Below are 18,889 nucleotides of genomic sequence, written 5' to 3' on the forward strand. Positions count from 1 at the left end.
ACCAAAGTACTTGAAAATCAAGAGGTTAAAGGGTGGGAACAATGTAAAACAATCACAATCACTGGAGAAAAGCTACTGGGGAAACTACTAGACCTAAAGTTTGGCAAGCCCCTAGACCTGTTGGCTTTCACCCTTAGGTCTTAAAAGATGTGGCTGTAGAGACAGAGTAGATATATTGCGATCGTCCAACATTTCCTGGATTCTAGAATGGTCCCAGCTGATAGAAAAATCACTAATGTAACACTTTGATTGAAGAAAAGAGGGTGATGGAAAGCACGGAACTATAGGTCAATTCTCCACTCAACTGTCATCGGGAAAATACAACAATCCATTATCAAGACATACGTACAAATTAGGGACAGGCCATTCGGCCCCTTGAGCCATTTTTGCCATTTGATAAGATCATGACTGATCTGACTGTGGCCTCAACTTCATTCTTCTGGCTATCATCTGAAGCGGCTGACTTTCCCGTCAACCAAGAACGTACCTGACTCAGCCTTACAAATATTCAATGAGCCTGCCTCTACTGCTGTCTAGGGAAGAGAGTTCCACAGACCAATGATCCTCAGAAAATACATCTCTACTTATCTCCATCTTAAATAGAAGACCCCGTATTTTAAAAACTGTGTTTCTGGTTCAAGTCTTTCTCACAAAGGGAAATATCTTCTCAGCATCCACCCTGCCGATTCCCCTCAAGATTTTATATCAATAAGATAATTTCTCATTCTTCTGATCTCTATAATTTCCTTGCAAATTTGTTCCTCTACACCTTTCTCACTATTTGGTGGCCAATGAGTTACATCAGGCAATGTAATTGAATTTCTTTTGTTCCTGACCCCTCTGAGACATCTCTCTCCAGCACTCCTTAAGCAAGGGGTGGCACGGGGTTAGCACTTCTGCCTCACAGCTCCAGGGACCCAGGCTCAATTCCAGCCTCGGGTGACTGTGTGGAGTTTGCACATTCTCCCTGCATCTGCATTGGTTTCTTCTGGGTGCTCTGGGTTCCTCCCACAAGACCAAAAGACATGCTGGTTAAGTGCATTGGCTATGCTAAGTTCTTCCTCAGTGTACCCGAACAGGCGATTAGGAAATTTTCACAGCAACTTCATTGCAGTGATAATGTAAGCCTACTCGTGACACTAATAACTAAACTTTAAAAAAAGCAAAACTTTCCCATCTTTTCTCAAACCTCATATCCAAATAATATCCAATTTAATACCCAACCCCAAAGAGGAGACATAAAGGCAAATAGAATTTAGGGAGGGAATTTCACGACACAAGATCTATCCAGTCGAAGGCACCAGTGACAATGATGGTGCACAAGCAACCAGGGATCAAGGGACTGTGTGTTCAGGGAGCTTATAGAGCCGGAGGCACAAAGATAAGAAGAGGGAACAACAGAAATATATTTAAACATAATGAGAATTGTACATTTCAGGAATGTGAATGCACTGAGCAAATATTGTAGAGGTTTCTGCAGGGTGGAGGACAGAAAGTCACTACAGAGAATCAAGCTAGGGGCGGGATTTTCTGGTTGTGCTCACCCCAAAACCAGAAAATCCCATCCGAGGTCAACGGACTTTTGCTTGGTCCCGCCCCTCCCCACCCATTATGATTCCTGTGGCGAGAGGGATGGGAAAACTCCCCGCTTGGAGTTAGCAAAAACACGAACAAGGATTTCAGTGGCAGATGGGCTTGAGGCAGGCAAACACACAAGCTTTGCACTTGTACACAGTAGCACTTTTGTGTCATCCTTTTTCTCCCTCTTCTGAGGCGTGACTTATGGCAAATCAACTTTCCAATTACATAGAACACTACAGCACAAACAGGCCCTTCGGCCCACAAGTTGCGCTGATCATATCCATACCTACCAGGCCTATCTATAACTCTCAATCCCTTTAAATCCCATGTACTCATCCAGAAGTCTCTTAAAAGACCCCAGTGAGTTCACCTCTACCACCACCGACGGCAGCCAATTCCACTCACTCACCACCCTCTGAGTGAAAAACTTACCAAATTAACAGAAGGCATTTGTACACGTAATTCACTCAATGACACCTCTCAACCAATATTCTAATAAACAGCAAATTGAAGATATGTTGCCTTGAGTAAAATGTCTGCTGCTGCAAGTGACAAAATAATTAAAAAAAAAGACTTTGAGCACCTGCCAAAATCCACCAATATCTTCAATTCAATGGTACACAATGGTTTTTGGCATATTCTGAAAAGATTCAACATACCACAGAACTCTTTATCATCTTCCTAAGACATGGAGGCTTACTTCAGAAAACAAAGCAATAAAATGCAACCAGGTATATCTTACACTAATTGCCATGATGTTGCTATACACCATAAATGAAATGCGACATCCAAACATGCCACCAGAAATTTAGGTTGATTCTCAATTCCAATATTCTGTTTGGTGTAGCCACACTGGTGTATAAGGTGACACATGGCCCAGGAGTAAAGAATTCAAGGTGAGAAGGAAGAGATACAGAAGACTCCAGAGAGGCAATTTTTTCACAAGAGTGGTGAGTGTCTGGAACAAGTGCCAGAGTAGTAGTAGAGGTGGGTATAATTTTGACTTTTAAAAAGCAGTGAGATAATTACATGGGTAAGATGGGTATAGAGGGATATGGGCCAAATGCGGGCAACTGGAACTAGCATAGTGGTTAAAAAAAGGGCGCATGGACAAGTTGGGCTAAAGGGCCTGTTTCCATGCTATAAACCTCGATGACTTTATGACTCTACAATGTGATATTGTTAACAAGGCAGTGGTGTTTACTGAAAAGCAGACAGACATTTTCAATTAGCCGTATTTAAATGTACCTATCTATTAAACATCGAGATTTTTTTTTCTAGATGTGGGAAATTTCTAAGAAAATATTAGATCACTCAAATACTATTGACATCATTTTTGCCAGAACTCAAAAGTGCCTCAGCTACGACATGAATTCATAGCATTGAAACTACTTCCTGCAATTTCTTCAGGTTATATCTGACACACTGTAATGCTGAATCGGAATGCAAATCAATGATCATTACTCACATGGACATTTCCTTTTTGGCACAGATTTATTAATTTCAAGCAAATTTGAACAGACATCAAATTAGTTTCAAGCTGCCCTGTTGTGGTTACATCACCCACACGGCTACTAACTGACGGCTTGTTAAAGTATAGATTTGAGTCAATTATTATAACTCTGAATTTTCAATGGCCAATAAAATAAATAATGTATTCACTAAAATGTCCAACAGTCAAAACAGCAATAAGTCATGTTCCAGGTGTCATGGCCAAAGCCCCAAACGCTTTCATTTAACATAGAGGTTGAGGAGAAAATAAATACATTTTTAAAATATTCTTTATTGGGATGTGGACATTGCTGGCTGGGGCAGCATTTATTGCCCTTTCCTAATTGCCCTTCAGGGATTATTTTAAGAGTCAACCACATTGCTGTGGACCTGGGATCACATGTAGGCCAGACCAGGTATGGATGGAAAATTTCCTCCCCTAAAGGTCATTAGTGAACCTGATGGGTTTATATGACAATCCGCAATCATTTCATGGTCATCGTCAAGACTTTTGATTCCAGTATTTTACTTAATTCAAATTTCACCATCTGCCACGGTGGGATTCAAAACTGGGTCCTCAAAGCATTATCCTGGGTCTCTGGATTCCTGGTCCAGTGACAATACCACAATGCCACTGCGCCTCCCCAATATCTCCGTGTTCACTCAGTTAACTTTCAGTGAGACTGAAGAGATTATACTTCAAAAATGTTAGATATCCAGTTCACTTTATCACAGGATACATACAGGGCAACATGAGTCAACTCCCATGAAGATACTTTGACTGCTTGTGGAATGATGTGCATGAATCCACCTGAGAATCTATCCACGGCTAATCTAAATTTAATGAGGTTTAAAGTACTCACTTCATTTAACACACTTTTTATAGAAAACAAGTGTAAAATATTACTGTTAAACTTTACAATGAATTGTGTTCTTGGGGTGTCAGTGGGCTGGTAATCCAGAGACCCAGGGGAAGATCCAAGCACCAGGGTCCATGGCAGATGTTGCAATTTGAGGTCTGATTCTCCTGTCCCAATGCACTAAAAAAACGTGCACGTCAGAATGGGAGAATCCCGTCTCGGCCATTTCGCGGAATTCGTGCATGTGTTCCTGATGTATGGGTGTCTCACACAGTCAGAGGACAGGCGCAATTGGGATCATACTGGAAATTGGCAGGAAGACAGGTAAGTGATTTGAATCTGTTTTTAATTCATATTAAATGTGACTATTCGGCTACGCATGGAACTCTCCAGACCTGATAGCATCTCCCAACCCGCCAGGAGTATTTCACCCTGGCAGAGTTTAGAGTAGCTCTCCACGTTCAGGGAACTAGCGGGAGACCCCCACCAGAGTAAAAGTGAGACAATTGAGGGGGGAGGGGAGGGGGAATGGTTCCCCTGCAGTATTAGTCTGTGTCCCCTGGCACTGCCCAAGGGGAAAAGTGCCCATGCCCAGGAGGCATCTTGGCACTGCTCAATGAGCATCAGGCAGTGCCAAGGGGGCAGGCCTGGGAGGCAAGGGGGCAGAGTCTAAGGGTCAAGGCCTAGGGAGGCAAGGGAGCAGGACCAAGGGTCAGCGCCTGGTGACAGGGCCTATTGTGGGCAGGGCCTAAGGGGCGATCGATGGGGGTGGGAGTTTCCACTGCCACTCTGCATTGGGATCCTATCAGGGCTGGAGGGAGGCCAATAATCAGGGTTGGGGCTGGGGCTGGGGCTGGGGCGGGGGTCCACCGGAGAAGGGGTCTCCCATCTGAGGGTCGTCTGCCCGGGGAGGTGGGGAGATCGCCACTGCTGTGGAAGAGCTAGGGGCTGGAGAGCAGGGCGCTCCGGGACAGAGGATTGAGAATGGCCCGGGAATGCTTGTGGGGGCTGCAATCAGGCTGTTGGGAGGGCAGGGAGATGGCAGCAGCAGTGTGAGGGTCCCAGGCTGGCCAGCAAACTGTGATCTGACAGATTGAGGCCTCCGGAACAGACTCCAGCATGAACATGAGCTTTCAATGAGATTCATGATCTGCACTGTACAAAGTGAGAGAAATTCGGATCTGAAGTTGAACTGAAAAAACAGTCATCATTTACACCAATTTCTTGCCAATTCAGCACTTCTGGGAGAATCGCCACAATGAGTTCCATAAAATTCCAGAATTACAAGTCTAATGATGGCCATGAAACCATTGTCAATTGCCGTTTAAAAAAAAAATCTGGTTCCTTTATGGGAAGGAAATCTGCTGTCCTTACCCAGTCTGGCCTACATGTCACTCCAGGCCCACAACACAGAGCAATGTGGCTGACTTTCAAATGCTCTCTGAAATAATGGTGAGCATCATGAGAATTGTTGAGAGCAGTATAAAGCAGCATTCATGTCTTTACTGCAATATCCTCAAAAATGTCAGTTGCAAATCACATCACCTGACCCACAAGATCCTAAAATTCAAGTACTATGCTATTGAGTGATATGCCTTCTGTATTAATATGGTGATAACTTCTACGTCTCTATGACTGCTTTAATTATGACTCAGAATTAAAATACCATACTTTTAATCAGTTGGAAGTGCTGACTTGCGAAGGAAAATCAGCAGGTATTGTTATGGGAGGGAAATCTATTGTTATGCGAAATAAGTTTGTTTTGCCAGGTTAGAATTTACTTTTCCTGTATTTTTCTTGTATTTTTCCTGAGGAGATCTATATGAGAGCAGTTGCAGCACTTACGACATTTAATAGGAAAAAAATCCATATAAAAATGAATAGATTCTGAAGCTTTCATACAAAAATTTGATCATTCACAACCCCATCTAATCTGTCCTCATTCTTCTCCCAATTCCTCCTGGAGAAACTTGGGTTTGTATGCAATCTCTTACAACATGGAGGTTAGGAGTATTCCAGATCAGAGAGCTCTCCAATCAAATTTCTCTACAGTTGTGAAGCAGAACTCACCCTCAAACTGATGTTGCTTCATTTTAGACCAAAGTGGCTGCACGAAGAATGTGAAACTCATCATTATCATCACAAATGATTTTGAGAGAAGCTGCATTCAAATCATCAGTATCTGGCTGCCAAGTGGCTAATACTAAAAGGCTATTAATGTACACATTAAGCCACAGATTGTGACACCATTACAGTTAATCAGAAGAATACTGCTCTATCTTACCTAAAGGTCTGAAGATATCCTTTAGTAAAGCTTCATCGACTGGTAATGATACTGACGCTCCTGTATTATGCGTCCAGCTCTGTAAAATGGTTTGCAGCAGCAGAGTCTGGGCCCTTGTAGCTTGTAAAGTCAGGCTGGGTAACTCAAATATGCATTCAGTTGTTGGGACAAATGGCCGTTTCACCCTATTGAAAAGAAGCAGAAATCAAACAAGATGTAAACTGACAGAGCATATTTACAAAGAATTTTACAACACATAACAGGCTATTCCACCCAAGACATGATTTAGTCTCACCCAACAACGTATCTTCTACTCCTTTTTTCTTTTTTGTATTTAATTTAGCTTCCCCTTAAATTCATCAATGTTATTCACTTCAATTACTCCACTAGGTAGGATGTTTCACATTCTCAGCACTGAGTGAAAAAGCCTCTCCTGGAATAGTGACTGTCTTATATATTTGTGACCCCTAGTTTTGGACTCCCAAGTGGAAATAGGTGCTATACATATAACCTTTCATACCACTTCCAGTTTCAAAGACTTTGAAAAAATATTTTTAGTGTACAAATTTACAGTATATATTTCGATTGCTAATAGATACTATTACTTATACTAAACAGTAAGCAGTCTCACAACACCAGGTTAAAGTCCAACAGGTTTATTTGGAATCACGAGCTTTCAGAACGCTGCCCTCACTCACCTGATGAAGGAGCAGTGCTCTGAAAGCTCGTGATTCCAAATAAACCGGTTGGACTTTAACTTGGTGTTGTGAGACTTCTTACTGTGCCCACCTCAATGCCGACATCTCCATTTCATGGTTACCATTATACCAAACAATAATGGCATCAGGCTTGGGATGACAAGTGGCAGCAAACATTTGGACCACATAAGTGGGCAACTTCAAGAAAATGAAAAATCCAATGACCTCAACCCACCACCAAAGATTTTAACAGTTCAAGAGGACAGTCCAACAACTTTTCAAAGTAAAGAGAAAAGAGCAATACATGGGTCCATGCCTGCCATATCCAGATGTATCATACAAAAAAAATAAAAAAAAGAGTGAAGTTAGGTAAGGAATGTTTTATGTGGTTTACTTTGGGTTCATCTTTTGTTCTGTTGTGCAAAATCCAAATTAGACCGGATTAAACACATGGCAAATACTTTCTCAATTATTTTGGAAGATTTCTAAGGAATGATGCAGGTTGAACTAAGCTGAAACCTTTGACTTCTGTTTGCTGTGAAGGGTATTTTTGTACTGGGTTATGTATGCAGACAGGCTTTAAACACTTATTGACTGAATAACCAGCATCATTTTTAAAATACCACTGGGACAAGCTAACTGACTCATCATGCCAATCAGTCGAAGTGGTGACCCGGTAAGATCAGGTGAGAGGCGAACAAAATCGGGCTTGCACCCGGTTTCTTGCCCCTCACAATATTACCGACCTTGTTCTGCCAGTGAAATCAACCTTGACTAAATCCACAAGTTTGGTAATACTAAGGTTATAGCCTTCTACAGCAACAGACCTAGGGCGTAAACACATGCTCATTCTGGCATACTTCTGCTGCAACTCTAGTAAGAGTTTACTAAGATAGCTTGTGAGTAAAAAGCAGGTCCTGAACAAATTAGATCCCAAGCTGATTTGATTTATTGTCATATGTATTAGTATTCAGTGAAAAGTATTGTTTCTTGTGCACTATACAGAGCATACCATTCATAAAGAAGGAAAGGAGACGGTACAGAATGTAGCGTTACAGTCATAGCTAGGATATAGAGAAAGATTAATTTAATACGAGGTAGATCCACCCAAAAGCCTGATGGCAGCAGGGAAGAAGCTGTTCTTGAGTCGGTTGATAGGTGACCTCAGACTTTTGTACATTTTTCCAGATTGAAGGAGGCGGAAGAGAGTGTGTCTGGGGTGCGTGGAGTCCTTAACTATGCTAGCTGCTTTTCCAAGGCTTGCTTTTGGAAGTGTGGACAGAGTCAATGTATGGGAGGCTGATTAGATAGCTCTGAACCAAGGTTGACTTTGTATGTACAGGAACTTCTATTCACTGTTATATGGCATTGTGATAAGGAGGTATGGGCTCGGAGTGAGAAATCCATGGATAAGTTCTCATGCCCTGGGATTCAATGTCTTTGGCACAGCAACAAGGCTGGATCAGCCAAGGGGCAAATGTGACACCACTTGAGCAATCGAGGCTGCATTTCAGTGCAAATTAGTATTGGCAAAAGTATGGAGATTGTGATGAGCAGTTAAAGACAATGGTTTTGAGCATCACAATAATCTGCTGCAGAAATTACAGGGTAAGCACTTGGAAGATGCAGTGGTGATACTGAGAGTTGTGATGGAATGGTAAAGCTGAGTATCAACATTGAACATGTGCAAGACTGGCCACTTTCACCTTGGGAACATCACACTTCTCCCTACTGAATTCACCTTATCCACCAGTGGAGCCATCATGCACGCCTTCTTGCCACTAAAAGTGTAACTATTCCAACTCTAAGCCTGACACTCAAGCTCCATTCTGTATAAACTAACTCATGGACAACCTGACACATATCTTTTCCTGCAAAGTTTTACTTCTGCATTAACCAGTCCTCAATGACATCCAAACCCCCAAAACATTTTAAAATCTTAGCTCTCATTTGCAAATCACGCAGTCTTAACTCACTCTCCGGTTGCAAGCTCAAGATGACACCTCCACTTGAGTCTGGACTTACACATCAGCCATTTTCTCCAATCGGCTATAAATTGCAGAGACTTCAACCATCGTGGCCTGGTCATTTCTATATCTGGCCTCCTCTTAGAAATATTCAAGGCTTACGGCTTTCACCAAACCTACATTTATCTTCTGTTTTCATCAAATCCCAAATTATTGCCAGTTAGTTCCCTCTATTTTAGGGGCGGCACAGTGGTTAGCAATGCTGCCTCAACTCCAGGGACCTGGGTTCGATTTCCGGCTTGGGTGGAGTTTGCACATTCTCCCCATGTCTACGGTGCTCTAGTTTCCTCCCACAGCCCAAAGATGTGCGGGTTAGGTTGATTGGTCATGCTAAATTGCCCCTTAGTGTCCCAGGAAATGTAGGTTAGGGAGATTAGCAGGGTTAAATGAGAGGGGTTGTGGGAAAGGGGCCTGGAGTGGGATTGTTGTTGGTGCAGACTCAATGGGCTGAATGGCCACCTTCTGCACTGTAGGGATTCTATAGCTCCTTCCATTTCCAACAGTGTAAATTGTCATTGCCCAGCTACGAGCAATTAAAGCCGGATTAGGTGGCGAGTGGAGCTGAGTTAATGTTTCAGGTTGATGACCCTTCATCATAACTGCTGGTGAAAGGTATTCGGCCTAAAACATTAACTCAGTTTTTCTCTCCACAGATGCTGCCAGACCTGCTGAGTGTTTGCGGCATTTTCTGTTTATATTTCAGATTTCCGGCATTTCCAGTATTTTGCTTTTATCAAGCCTGAATTTTTTGACTTGTAGTTGAAATATCAATTCAGGCAATCATTTCCTGATGCAGTCCCATATTATACAGCAAACTTCACATTTGACATTCCTTTACTAATCCATACAGCCAACAAAGACTCTAGATTCAATTCCAAATATATAATGTATAAATTGAAGATAGGATCAGCCTCATCTGCAATTAGTCCTCACAGCATGGGATAACCTACTGGTACTTAGTTGTCCAGGATACTCAATCAGAATGACTAGCTGAAACGAAGGGAACAATAACCCAATACACATTTTAAGGGGTGAGAATTTTAAAAATGATGGCGGGGGGGGGGGGGGGGCGCGCGCAGCGGAGAGCAAGAGCAAAACAAAATATTTACAAAAAACTAATTGAAAGCAGGCTAAGTGAATGATTCTTCCACCTCATCGAGTTTTTGCTACATAAACTTACAGTTGGGCAGTAGAAATTTATAAAAATGTAGTGAATTAAGTTTGCCATTCTCGCATTTTCGCATGCAGATTCATTAAGTAGTGAAGTGTGGATAACACCATAGCTCTCTGCAAAACATGTGTACGTTTTCCAGGATTAGGTCTATAAAAATTAGGTCAAACTCTGTACTCCTGGGGAAAATAAATCTCGATAAAACCAGCAGATCAAGCATCTCATTAAAAGAAAACTTGGAGAAAGTCCAGTATAAATTTAGAATGAGAGTGATTGACAGATTGCTTTCTCTTTACTCCTTCCATCTCCAACAAAACAAACTGGACATGTAACTAATCAAAACAATAAAGCTACTTTCAGGAAAATCATATTGACAATTCTTCTGTCTGACACTGACGAAAACATACTATTTGGTACAGGTAAGTCGTTTTGATTCACAGGATTTAGTATGTGCAGACTTAAAGAACAGCTATTCATGCTTTCAAAATCAACACCTGCCTAAAACTGAAGGAATATTACTACTAGCAGCTGGCTTTAATGGTTTACATAGAGTCCCAAAATGCAAGCTTGAAACCCGCAGAATGTTTCCAAAAATTTCATTTTGATTATTACTCATATCCTGTGCAATGTAAAACTGTACGTTCACTTTTTCCAAAATAACAGCAAGTTCTAACTTTTTTATTACAGCACTGCGCGCATTACGGGTCCAACATATTTTGACAGCATCAACTCTTGGAATGTACAATGTACTCAGATACATTTAAAGGCAAGGTTATGGTCAGAACTAATACAAAGGCCAAGAGTGTTGTACAAGAAGCAATTTATAGTTTTCTAGGTAGTCAAGTCACATGAAAGACCAAAAATCCACTCAGTAAAAATGTGTTCATAAGAATTCAAAAAGTAATCGTGTTCAGAAGGAATTTGTATTATATTTTACACGACATTACATCCAAGTTAGTCATAAAAGGCAAACTGATCTCAGGAGTTTTGAACAAAAGTAGCCATTGTTTAGGCTGTAGTTATATCATAGTATACGTCTGAGATTGGGTAGCTGTACAGTATAAAATGTTTTCAGAGTTATACTGCTGGTTTCAGCTCAGAAGTTGCATTCATTTCTAAGCTTCAAGGGATACTTTATTTTGAAGATTAAATGAATACAGATAGGTACATATAAGGGACAGCACAGTGGCACGGTGGTTAGCGCTGCTGCCTCACAGCGCCCGGGTTTGATTCCGGCCTTGGGTCACTATGCGGAGTCTGTACGTTCTCTGCATTTCTCCGTGGGTGTCCTCCGGGTGCTCCAGTTTCCTCCCACAGTCCGAAAGATGTGTTGGTTAGGGGCATCAACCATGCCAAATTGTCCGAGTGAACCTGAACAGGCACCAGAGTGTGGCGACTAGGATATTTTCACAGTAATTTCACTGCAGTGTTAATGTAAGCCTATTTGTGGCTAATAAATAAACTTTAAACTTTAAAAAAAGCTCAGAAAGTAACGCAGAAACAGCTAGCCTGTCAAGCCTGAACCATAATATGATGGTCGTCATCGAATCATCATGGTAACTACGGCAAAACAGTGCATGACATGCAAGAAAACATACTCCAGGTACAGTTGGGCAAATGAATTAACAATGCTTCAAAAGGCATAAGCAGAAACAAAACTGCCAATGAAAGGGAAAAAGCACGAATCATGAAAATAACAGGCAACAGGAAATGTGAGATAATTAAACAGAACATAAGAACAAGGAACAGGATTAGGCCATCTGACCCCTCGAGTCTGCACCACCATTCAATAAGATCATGGCTGATCTTTTCGTGGACTCAGCTCCACTTACCCACCCGCTCACCATAACTCTTAATTCCTTTACTGTTCAAAAATGTATCTATCCTTGCCTTAAAAACACTCAATGAGGTAGCCTCAACTGCTTCCCTGAACATGGAATTCCATAAATTCACAACCCTTTCTGTGAAGAAGTTCCTCTTCAACTCAGTCCTAAATCTGCTTCCCCTTATTTTGAGACCATGCCCCCTAGATCTAGTTTCACCTGCCAGTGGAAACAACTTCCCTGCTTCTATCTTATCTATTCCCTTCATAATCTTATATGTTTCTATAAGATCGCCCCTCATTCTTCTGAATTCCAATGAGTATAGCCCATAGAACCATAGAAAATTACAGCTCAGAAACAGGCCTTTTGGCCCTTCTTGTCTGTGCCAAACCACTTTTTGTCTTGTCCCATTGACCTGCACTTGGACCATATCCCTCCACACTCCTCTCATGCATGAACCTGTCCAAGTTTTTCTTAAATGTTAAAAGTGACCCCGCATTTACCACTTTATCCGGCAGCTCATTCCACACTCCCACCACTCTCCATGTGAAGAAACCCCCCCTAATATCCCTTTTAAACTTTTCTCCTTTCACCCTTAACCCATGCCCTCTGGTTTTTTTTCTCCTCTAGCCTCAGTGGAAAAGGCCTGCTTGCATTCACTCTATCTATACCCATCAAAATCTTGTACACCTATATCAAATCTCCCCTCATTCTTCTACGCTCCAGGGAATTAGGTCCTAATCTATTCAATCTCTCTCTGTAACTCAGCTTCTCAAGTCCCGGCAACATCCTTGTGAACCTTCTCTGCACTCTTTCAACCTTATTTACGTCCTCCCTGTAACTAGGTGACCAAAACTGTACACAATACTCTAAATTCGGCCTCACCAACACCTTATATAACCTTACCATAACACTCCAACTTTTATACTCAATATTCCAATTTATAAAGGCCAATGTACCAAAAGCACTCTTTACGACCCCATCCACCTGTGATGCCACTTTTAGGGAATTCTGTACCTGTATTCCCAGATCCCTCTGTTCAACTGAACACTGAGTCCTACCATTTACCCTGTACATTCTACTTTGGTTTGTCCTTCCAAACTGCAATACCTCACACTTGTCTGTGTTAAATTCCATTTGTCATTTTTCAGCCCATTTTTCTAGTTGGTCCAAATCCCTCAGCAAGCTTTGAAAACCTTCCTCACTGTTCACTACACCTTCAATCTTTGTATCATCAGCAAATTTGCTGATCCAATTTACCACATTATCATTCAGATCATTGATATAGATGACAAACAACAAAGGACCCAACACCAATCCCTCCGGCACACCACTCGTCACAGGCTTCCACTCAGAGAAGTCCCAGTCTACTCAGTCTCTCCTCATAAGGCAATCCTCCCAACTTCGGAATCAACCTCATTAATCTCCTCTGCATCCTCTCCAGTGCCAGTATACCCTCTCTCAAGTAACGAGACCAAAATTGTACACAGTACTCCAGGTGTGGCCTCACCAGCACCTTATACTGCTGCAACATAACCTCACTGTTTTTAAACTCCATCCCTCTAGCAATAAAAGAGGAAATTCTATTTGCCTTCTTAATTATTTGCTGCATCTGCAAACCAACTCCTTCAGCTTCCTGCACAAGGACACCCATGTCCCTCTGCACAGCAGCATGCTGTAATTTTTTACCATTTAAATAATAGTCCATTTTGCAGTTATTCCTATCAAAATGGATGACCTCACATTTACCAACAATTGTACTCCATCTGCCAGACCGTCGCCCACTCACTTAGATTATCTATATCCCTTAGCAGACTCTCAGTGTCATCTGCACACTTTGCTCTGCAAACAATTGCAGTCCCAACACTGATCCCTGAGGCACACCACTAGTCATTGATCGCCACCCAGAAAAACACTTATTTACCCCCCACTCTTTGCTTTCTGTTAGTTAAGCAATCCTCTATCCATGCTAACACATTACCCGTAACACTATGCACCTTTATTTTATGTAGCAGTCTTTGGTATGGCATTTTGTCAAATGCCTTCTGGAAATCCAGACAGACCACATCCACAGGTTCCCCACTGTCCACTGTACACGTAACATTCTTAAAAGAATTCCACCAAATTAGTCAAACATGACCTTCCTTTCATAAACCCATGCTGCGTCTTACCAATGGACTATTTATATCCAGATGTCTCGCTATTTCATCCTTGATGATAGGTTCAAGCATTTTGCATACCACAGAAGTTAAGCTAACTGGCCTGTAGTTAACTGCCTTTTGTCTACCTTTTTTGAACAGTGGCATCACTTTTTATGTTTCCCAATCGACAGGAACTCACCCCAGAGACCAGCGAATTTTGGTCAATCCAATTGCAAGATTTTTTGAAAGTTGACTCTTAGAATGCGGCATCGCTGACTAGACCAGCATTTATGAATATAATTGTCATCAGATTAAATGTGAATCAAGTGCCAAAAGAGAACTAGAAAATATGGACATGTAAAGCAAAACGCCAAAAATTCTTCCAGTATTCTAGCAGCACAGAGATCATCAGAGCAAATGCCAAATTGCCCAACATGAAGTTGGCCATGGGAATTTGCCAGAGATAGCAAGTATCCTAGATTATCCCAGAAATTATCCCTGTATCATATTAGACTCAAAACATTAACTCTGAATGGAACCCTCTGACCTCACGGGGAGCTGGGATTATCCACTCCCACTGCTGTGAACGGGGATTGGGCTGAGTGCTAAATTTTTCATTCTTACTGACAGCAGTAGCAGGGCATGCGAGACCAGAGAATTCCTGCCTCAGTTTCTTCCTTCATAGATGCTACCAGACCTGTTGAGTTTTTCCACCATTTTCAGGTTTAGCTTGGATTACTGTTTCAGGGTTTGTTTTAAAGAGGGATAAGTATCAACAACACAATATTTCATTATCAAACACTTTCATTATCAAGCACTAGGATTTTGGCATAATCAATGGATTGAAAATCAATAATTACCCTGTAATTCTTAATTATTTCTCAAGACACCTGGAAACAAAGAAAGGTAGTTAACAGAAAAAAAGGAAAAGAATTCCTCAAGGACATGCAGGAGTCCTTGCTCTTGAAGTATATTATGCCTACAAGGGACTAACACTGAGACAAGATGGGATGAGCCGAGATAAGTTAGAATGGTGCACTTCAGGAGTAGTGACTATAATGTGATATGGTTCCAAATGTAAAGGGAAAAGATTAGTACAAAAGGGCACAAAGCTTACAAAGATTGTGCCATACCTGTGGCAGAGAATTCAATACATTCACCTGAAGAAACTTCTCCTAATCTCAGGCATAAATAACCTAGCCTCTATCCTGAGATTGTGACCCTTTATTCTAGACCCTCCTGCTACCAAAGGAAACAACATGCTCAAAGTGAGGGGCAGGAAGTCCTTAGCCAAGCTAAGGAAATATGCCATTTGAACCACAAAGACTACTATTCAAAGTACAATTGATTCAAAAGCACAAGTGTCAAAGCCTGGGTGTAAGTCACCCATGATATGGAGATGCCAGCGTTGGACTGGGGTAAACACAGTAAGAAGTCTCACAACACCAGGTTAAATTCCAACTGGTTTATTTGGTAGCAAACGCCACTCGCTTTCAGGGCTCACCTGACAAAGGAGCAGAACCCTGAAAGCTAGTGGTGTTTGCTACCAAATAAACCTGTTGGACTTTAATCTGTTGAGTGAGTCTTCTTACTGTGTAAGTCACCTACACAAACAAGAGCATGTAGCATTGAAGAAGAAAAGAGGAAAAAAAAGCAAAGGGACAATAAAACATAAGAACATAAGAACATAAAAACATAAAAACATAAGAAATAGGAGCAGGAGTAGGCCATCCAGCCCTTCGAGCCTGCCCCGCCATTCAATAAGATCATGGCCGATCTGTCGCTGCTCAGTTCCACTTTCTCGCCCTCTCCCCATAACCCTTAATCCCCTCTCTTATCAAAAACCCATCAACCCGCGTCTTAAAAATATTTAGCGAGGCAGCCTCCACCACTTCAACAGGCAGAGAATTCCAGAGATTCACCACCCTTTGAGTGAAGAAGTTCCTCCTCAACTCCGTTCTAAACCGCCCCCCTTTTATCTTGAGGCTGTGCCCCCTAGTCCTACTGTCTTTTTTGAGCGGGAAGAGTCTCTCCACCTCTACCTTATCCATCCCATTCATCATCAATGAGATCTCCCCTCATTCTTCTAAACTCTAACGAGTACAAGCCCAGTTTATTCAGCCTCTCCTCATAGCTCAATCCCCTCAACTCCGGTATCAGCCTAGTAAACCTCCTCTGCACTCCCTCCAGGGCCAAAATTTCCTTGCGCAGGTGCAGCGCCCAAAACTGCACACAGTACTCCAGCTGCGGCCTCACCAATGCCCTATACAGCTGCAGCAAGACCTCCCTACTTTTATATTCAATCCCCCTCGCTATGAAGGCCAGCATCCCATTCGCCTTCCTGACCACCTGCTGCACCTGCAAGCTGGGTTTTTGCGACTCATGCACAAGGACCCCGAGGTCCCTCTGCACCGTATTTCAGCAGACCCACTGCATTATTCATTGTTGGGATTCTATTTTCTATTGCCATTTTCAACAAACATTTTCCAGACTGTTATTCTCCCCAAGTTGGTGGATCAGTTAAAAAAAAATCAGTTCCTTCATAAATTTCGCCTTAAGAATTTCAAATTCTCACTAGGTATTGCCCAGTAAATTAGATCCCAAGACGCATGTGAATTGCATCAGTGACTATCTCAATCACACTACATGATCCAAGTGCTGTACCTGCCATGCACAATTTATACCACACAAAGATTGAAGGCTCGTTGAAGTTAGCGAAGGCAGTAGCCTATGTGGGCTCTGCTGAAATGGCAAAGAGGCAATGATTTTAAAAAAATGTTGAAGTTGCTGAATTACATTATTTAAGCATGAAGTCCACTTCTATTACTTTGTTCCAGTGAAATGGCTCCAAACCTTCACGCAGGATTATATAATGGCTCGTATGTTTGCATCATTATTTGGCCTGCTAGCTTAAGTGTAGGCAGCATTCAGAGTTGATTTCCTGGAACTTCTTTCTTCTCCTGCATTTGTCATTAATGGTCCAAACCAACGATCTCCTTATTTAAGCAAGATATATAATTGCTATGGACAGAGTGCAGTGAAGGTTCACCAGCCTGATTCCTGGGATTGCTGTATGAGGAGAGATTGGGCTTGCATTCACTGTAATTTAGGAGAATGAGAGGTGATCAAATTGAAACATATAAAAAGTCTGGCAGGGCTGAACGTACCGGATGCAGGGATGTCATAGAATCATACAGCGCAGAAAGGGCCCTTTGGCCCATCGAGTTCACACCAGCACATCAGGAACACCTGAACTCCCACCTAATCCATCAGCCAACACTTGGCCCATAGCCCAGAATGTTATGTGGTGCCAAGCGCTCATCCAGATACTTTTTAAAGGATTTGAGGCAACCCGATTCTACCAACTTCCCAGGCAACACGTTCCAGACTGTCACCACCCTCTAGGGAATAAAGTTTTTTCCTCACATCCCCCTCCAAACCTCCTGCCCCTCATCTTGAACATGTCGTTTTCTCTGGCAGCAGGAGGGTTTAGAATAAAGGGTCACAATCTCAGGAGATAGGGTAGGCTATTTAGGACTGAGATTCGGAGAAATTTCTTCAGGTGAACCTATTGAATTCTCTGGCACAAAAGACTGTGGCGGTTCAATCACTGTCTGTGCAGAGTATGCACATTCTCCCCAAGTCTGCTTGGGATTCTTCCCGGTGCTCCAGTTTACTCCTACACTTCAAAGATTTGCAGGTTAAGTTGACTGGCATAGCCAAATTGCCCCTCAGTGTCAGGTAGCTGGGTAAATATGTGGATTTATGGGGATAGGGCCTGGGTGGGATTGTTGTCAGTGTAGACTCAATGGGCTGAAAAGCCTCCTTCTGTACTGTAGGGATTCTATGATTTTAATTGTTACTTTATAAAGAGCTTCTGCTGTTAATGAAATTGTATCTTAAAGTTCTTTTTTGTAAAACTTGCAACAAATTTAAAAGCTGCTAAACTACTTTTGTCCCAATAGCTCTCCACCTTTAAGCTACTGTTCTGGCTGTGATAAGTGAGCCACCTATGGCAATGTCATTATTCTGAATGGCTTGCTTGAAAGAGAATTAAGGACGTGCTGCAGTTGTTAACTGCAGGACATTCAGGGAAATCTGTTCTTCCTGATTTCCTGACCTCAAAACACCTAGTTAGGTCTACAGGGATAGCCCTATTTGTTGATTTTAGGAAGAGGTAGAAGTGAGCTATGCAACACTGGGGACTATGAGGTAGGGAGATGAGGTCAGTGACCGCCTGGGAAATAATGGTTTGTTGTTCATTCATGGGGTCATGATCCAGGGGGATATAGAAGGAGATGCCAGAGAGTTGGCATTAAGTCTCCACAAAGTAGTAGTCTTCTTGCCAAAAAGTAACTCCACCCCTTGTCAGCAAGTGTAAAGACAATATTGGGCGGTAATTTGCTCTGTAACCTAATTATGTTCAACAGAAGAGGAAGAAAATTAAGTGTGAATATTACATTAAGACCATATTCCCAATGCTAATGTACCAGCAAATAATTTATAGCACTCTGATTATATTCACAGCTGTACACTGGGTTCAAAGGTTTGTGGTAATATTTATCTTTGTTACTGTAATGGAAATATGAAGTGTCAACTAATGATGAAAAAAGAATTGAAGCTAAAAAGGGCAGTGTGAAATAATACATTTATTCATACAGTCTGGCAACCATGTGGCATGAGGTGTTAAGCAATCCTCTTTGGCAATGGCTTTGAAGCTACTGTCTGTCTCTCATTTGTGTGTCTTAATGGCACAAAACATTCATATGCGTCCAAATGCATGGACTAAATCTTCACAGGATTCAAAGAATCA

The 18,889-nt window shown here is 42.0% G+C and overlaps 1 protein-coding gene across 9 annotated transcripts in view; it reads right to left on the minus strand.

The window, feature by feature from the left end:
* Positions 1 to 18,889, minus strand: part of vps13b (vacuolar protein sorting 13 homolog B) — a 942,410-nt gene that overhangs the window by 675,560 nt on the left and 247,961 nt on the right. For all 9 annotated transcript variants that reach the window (XM_080194714.1, XM_080194711.1, XM_080194717.1 and 6 more), the window contains exon 17: positions 6,217 to 6,401. In XM_080194714.1, the coding sequence (XP_080050840.1) occupies positions 6,217 to 6,401 (185 nt within the window). The remainder of the gene's footprint in view (positions 1 to 6,216; positions 6,402 to 18,889) is intronic.

The sequence above is a fragment of the Carcharhinus amblyrhynchos genome, chromosome 8, assembly GCF_965287045.1.
Source record: "Carcharhinus amblyrhynchos chromosome 8, sCarAmb.v2.hapA, whole genome shotgun sequence".
NCBI classification, from domain to species: domain Eukaryota; kingdom Metazoa; phylum Chordata; class Chondrichthyes; order Carcharhiniformes; family Carcharhinidae; genus Carcharhinus; species Carcharhinus amblyrhynchos.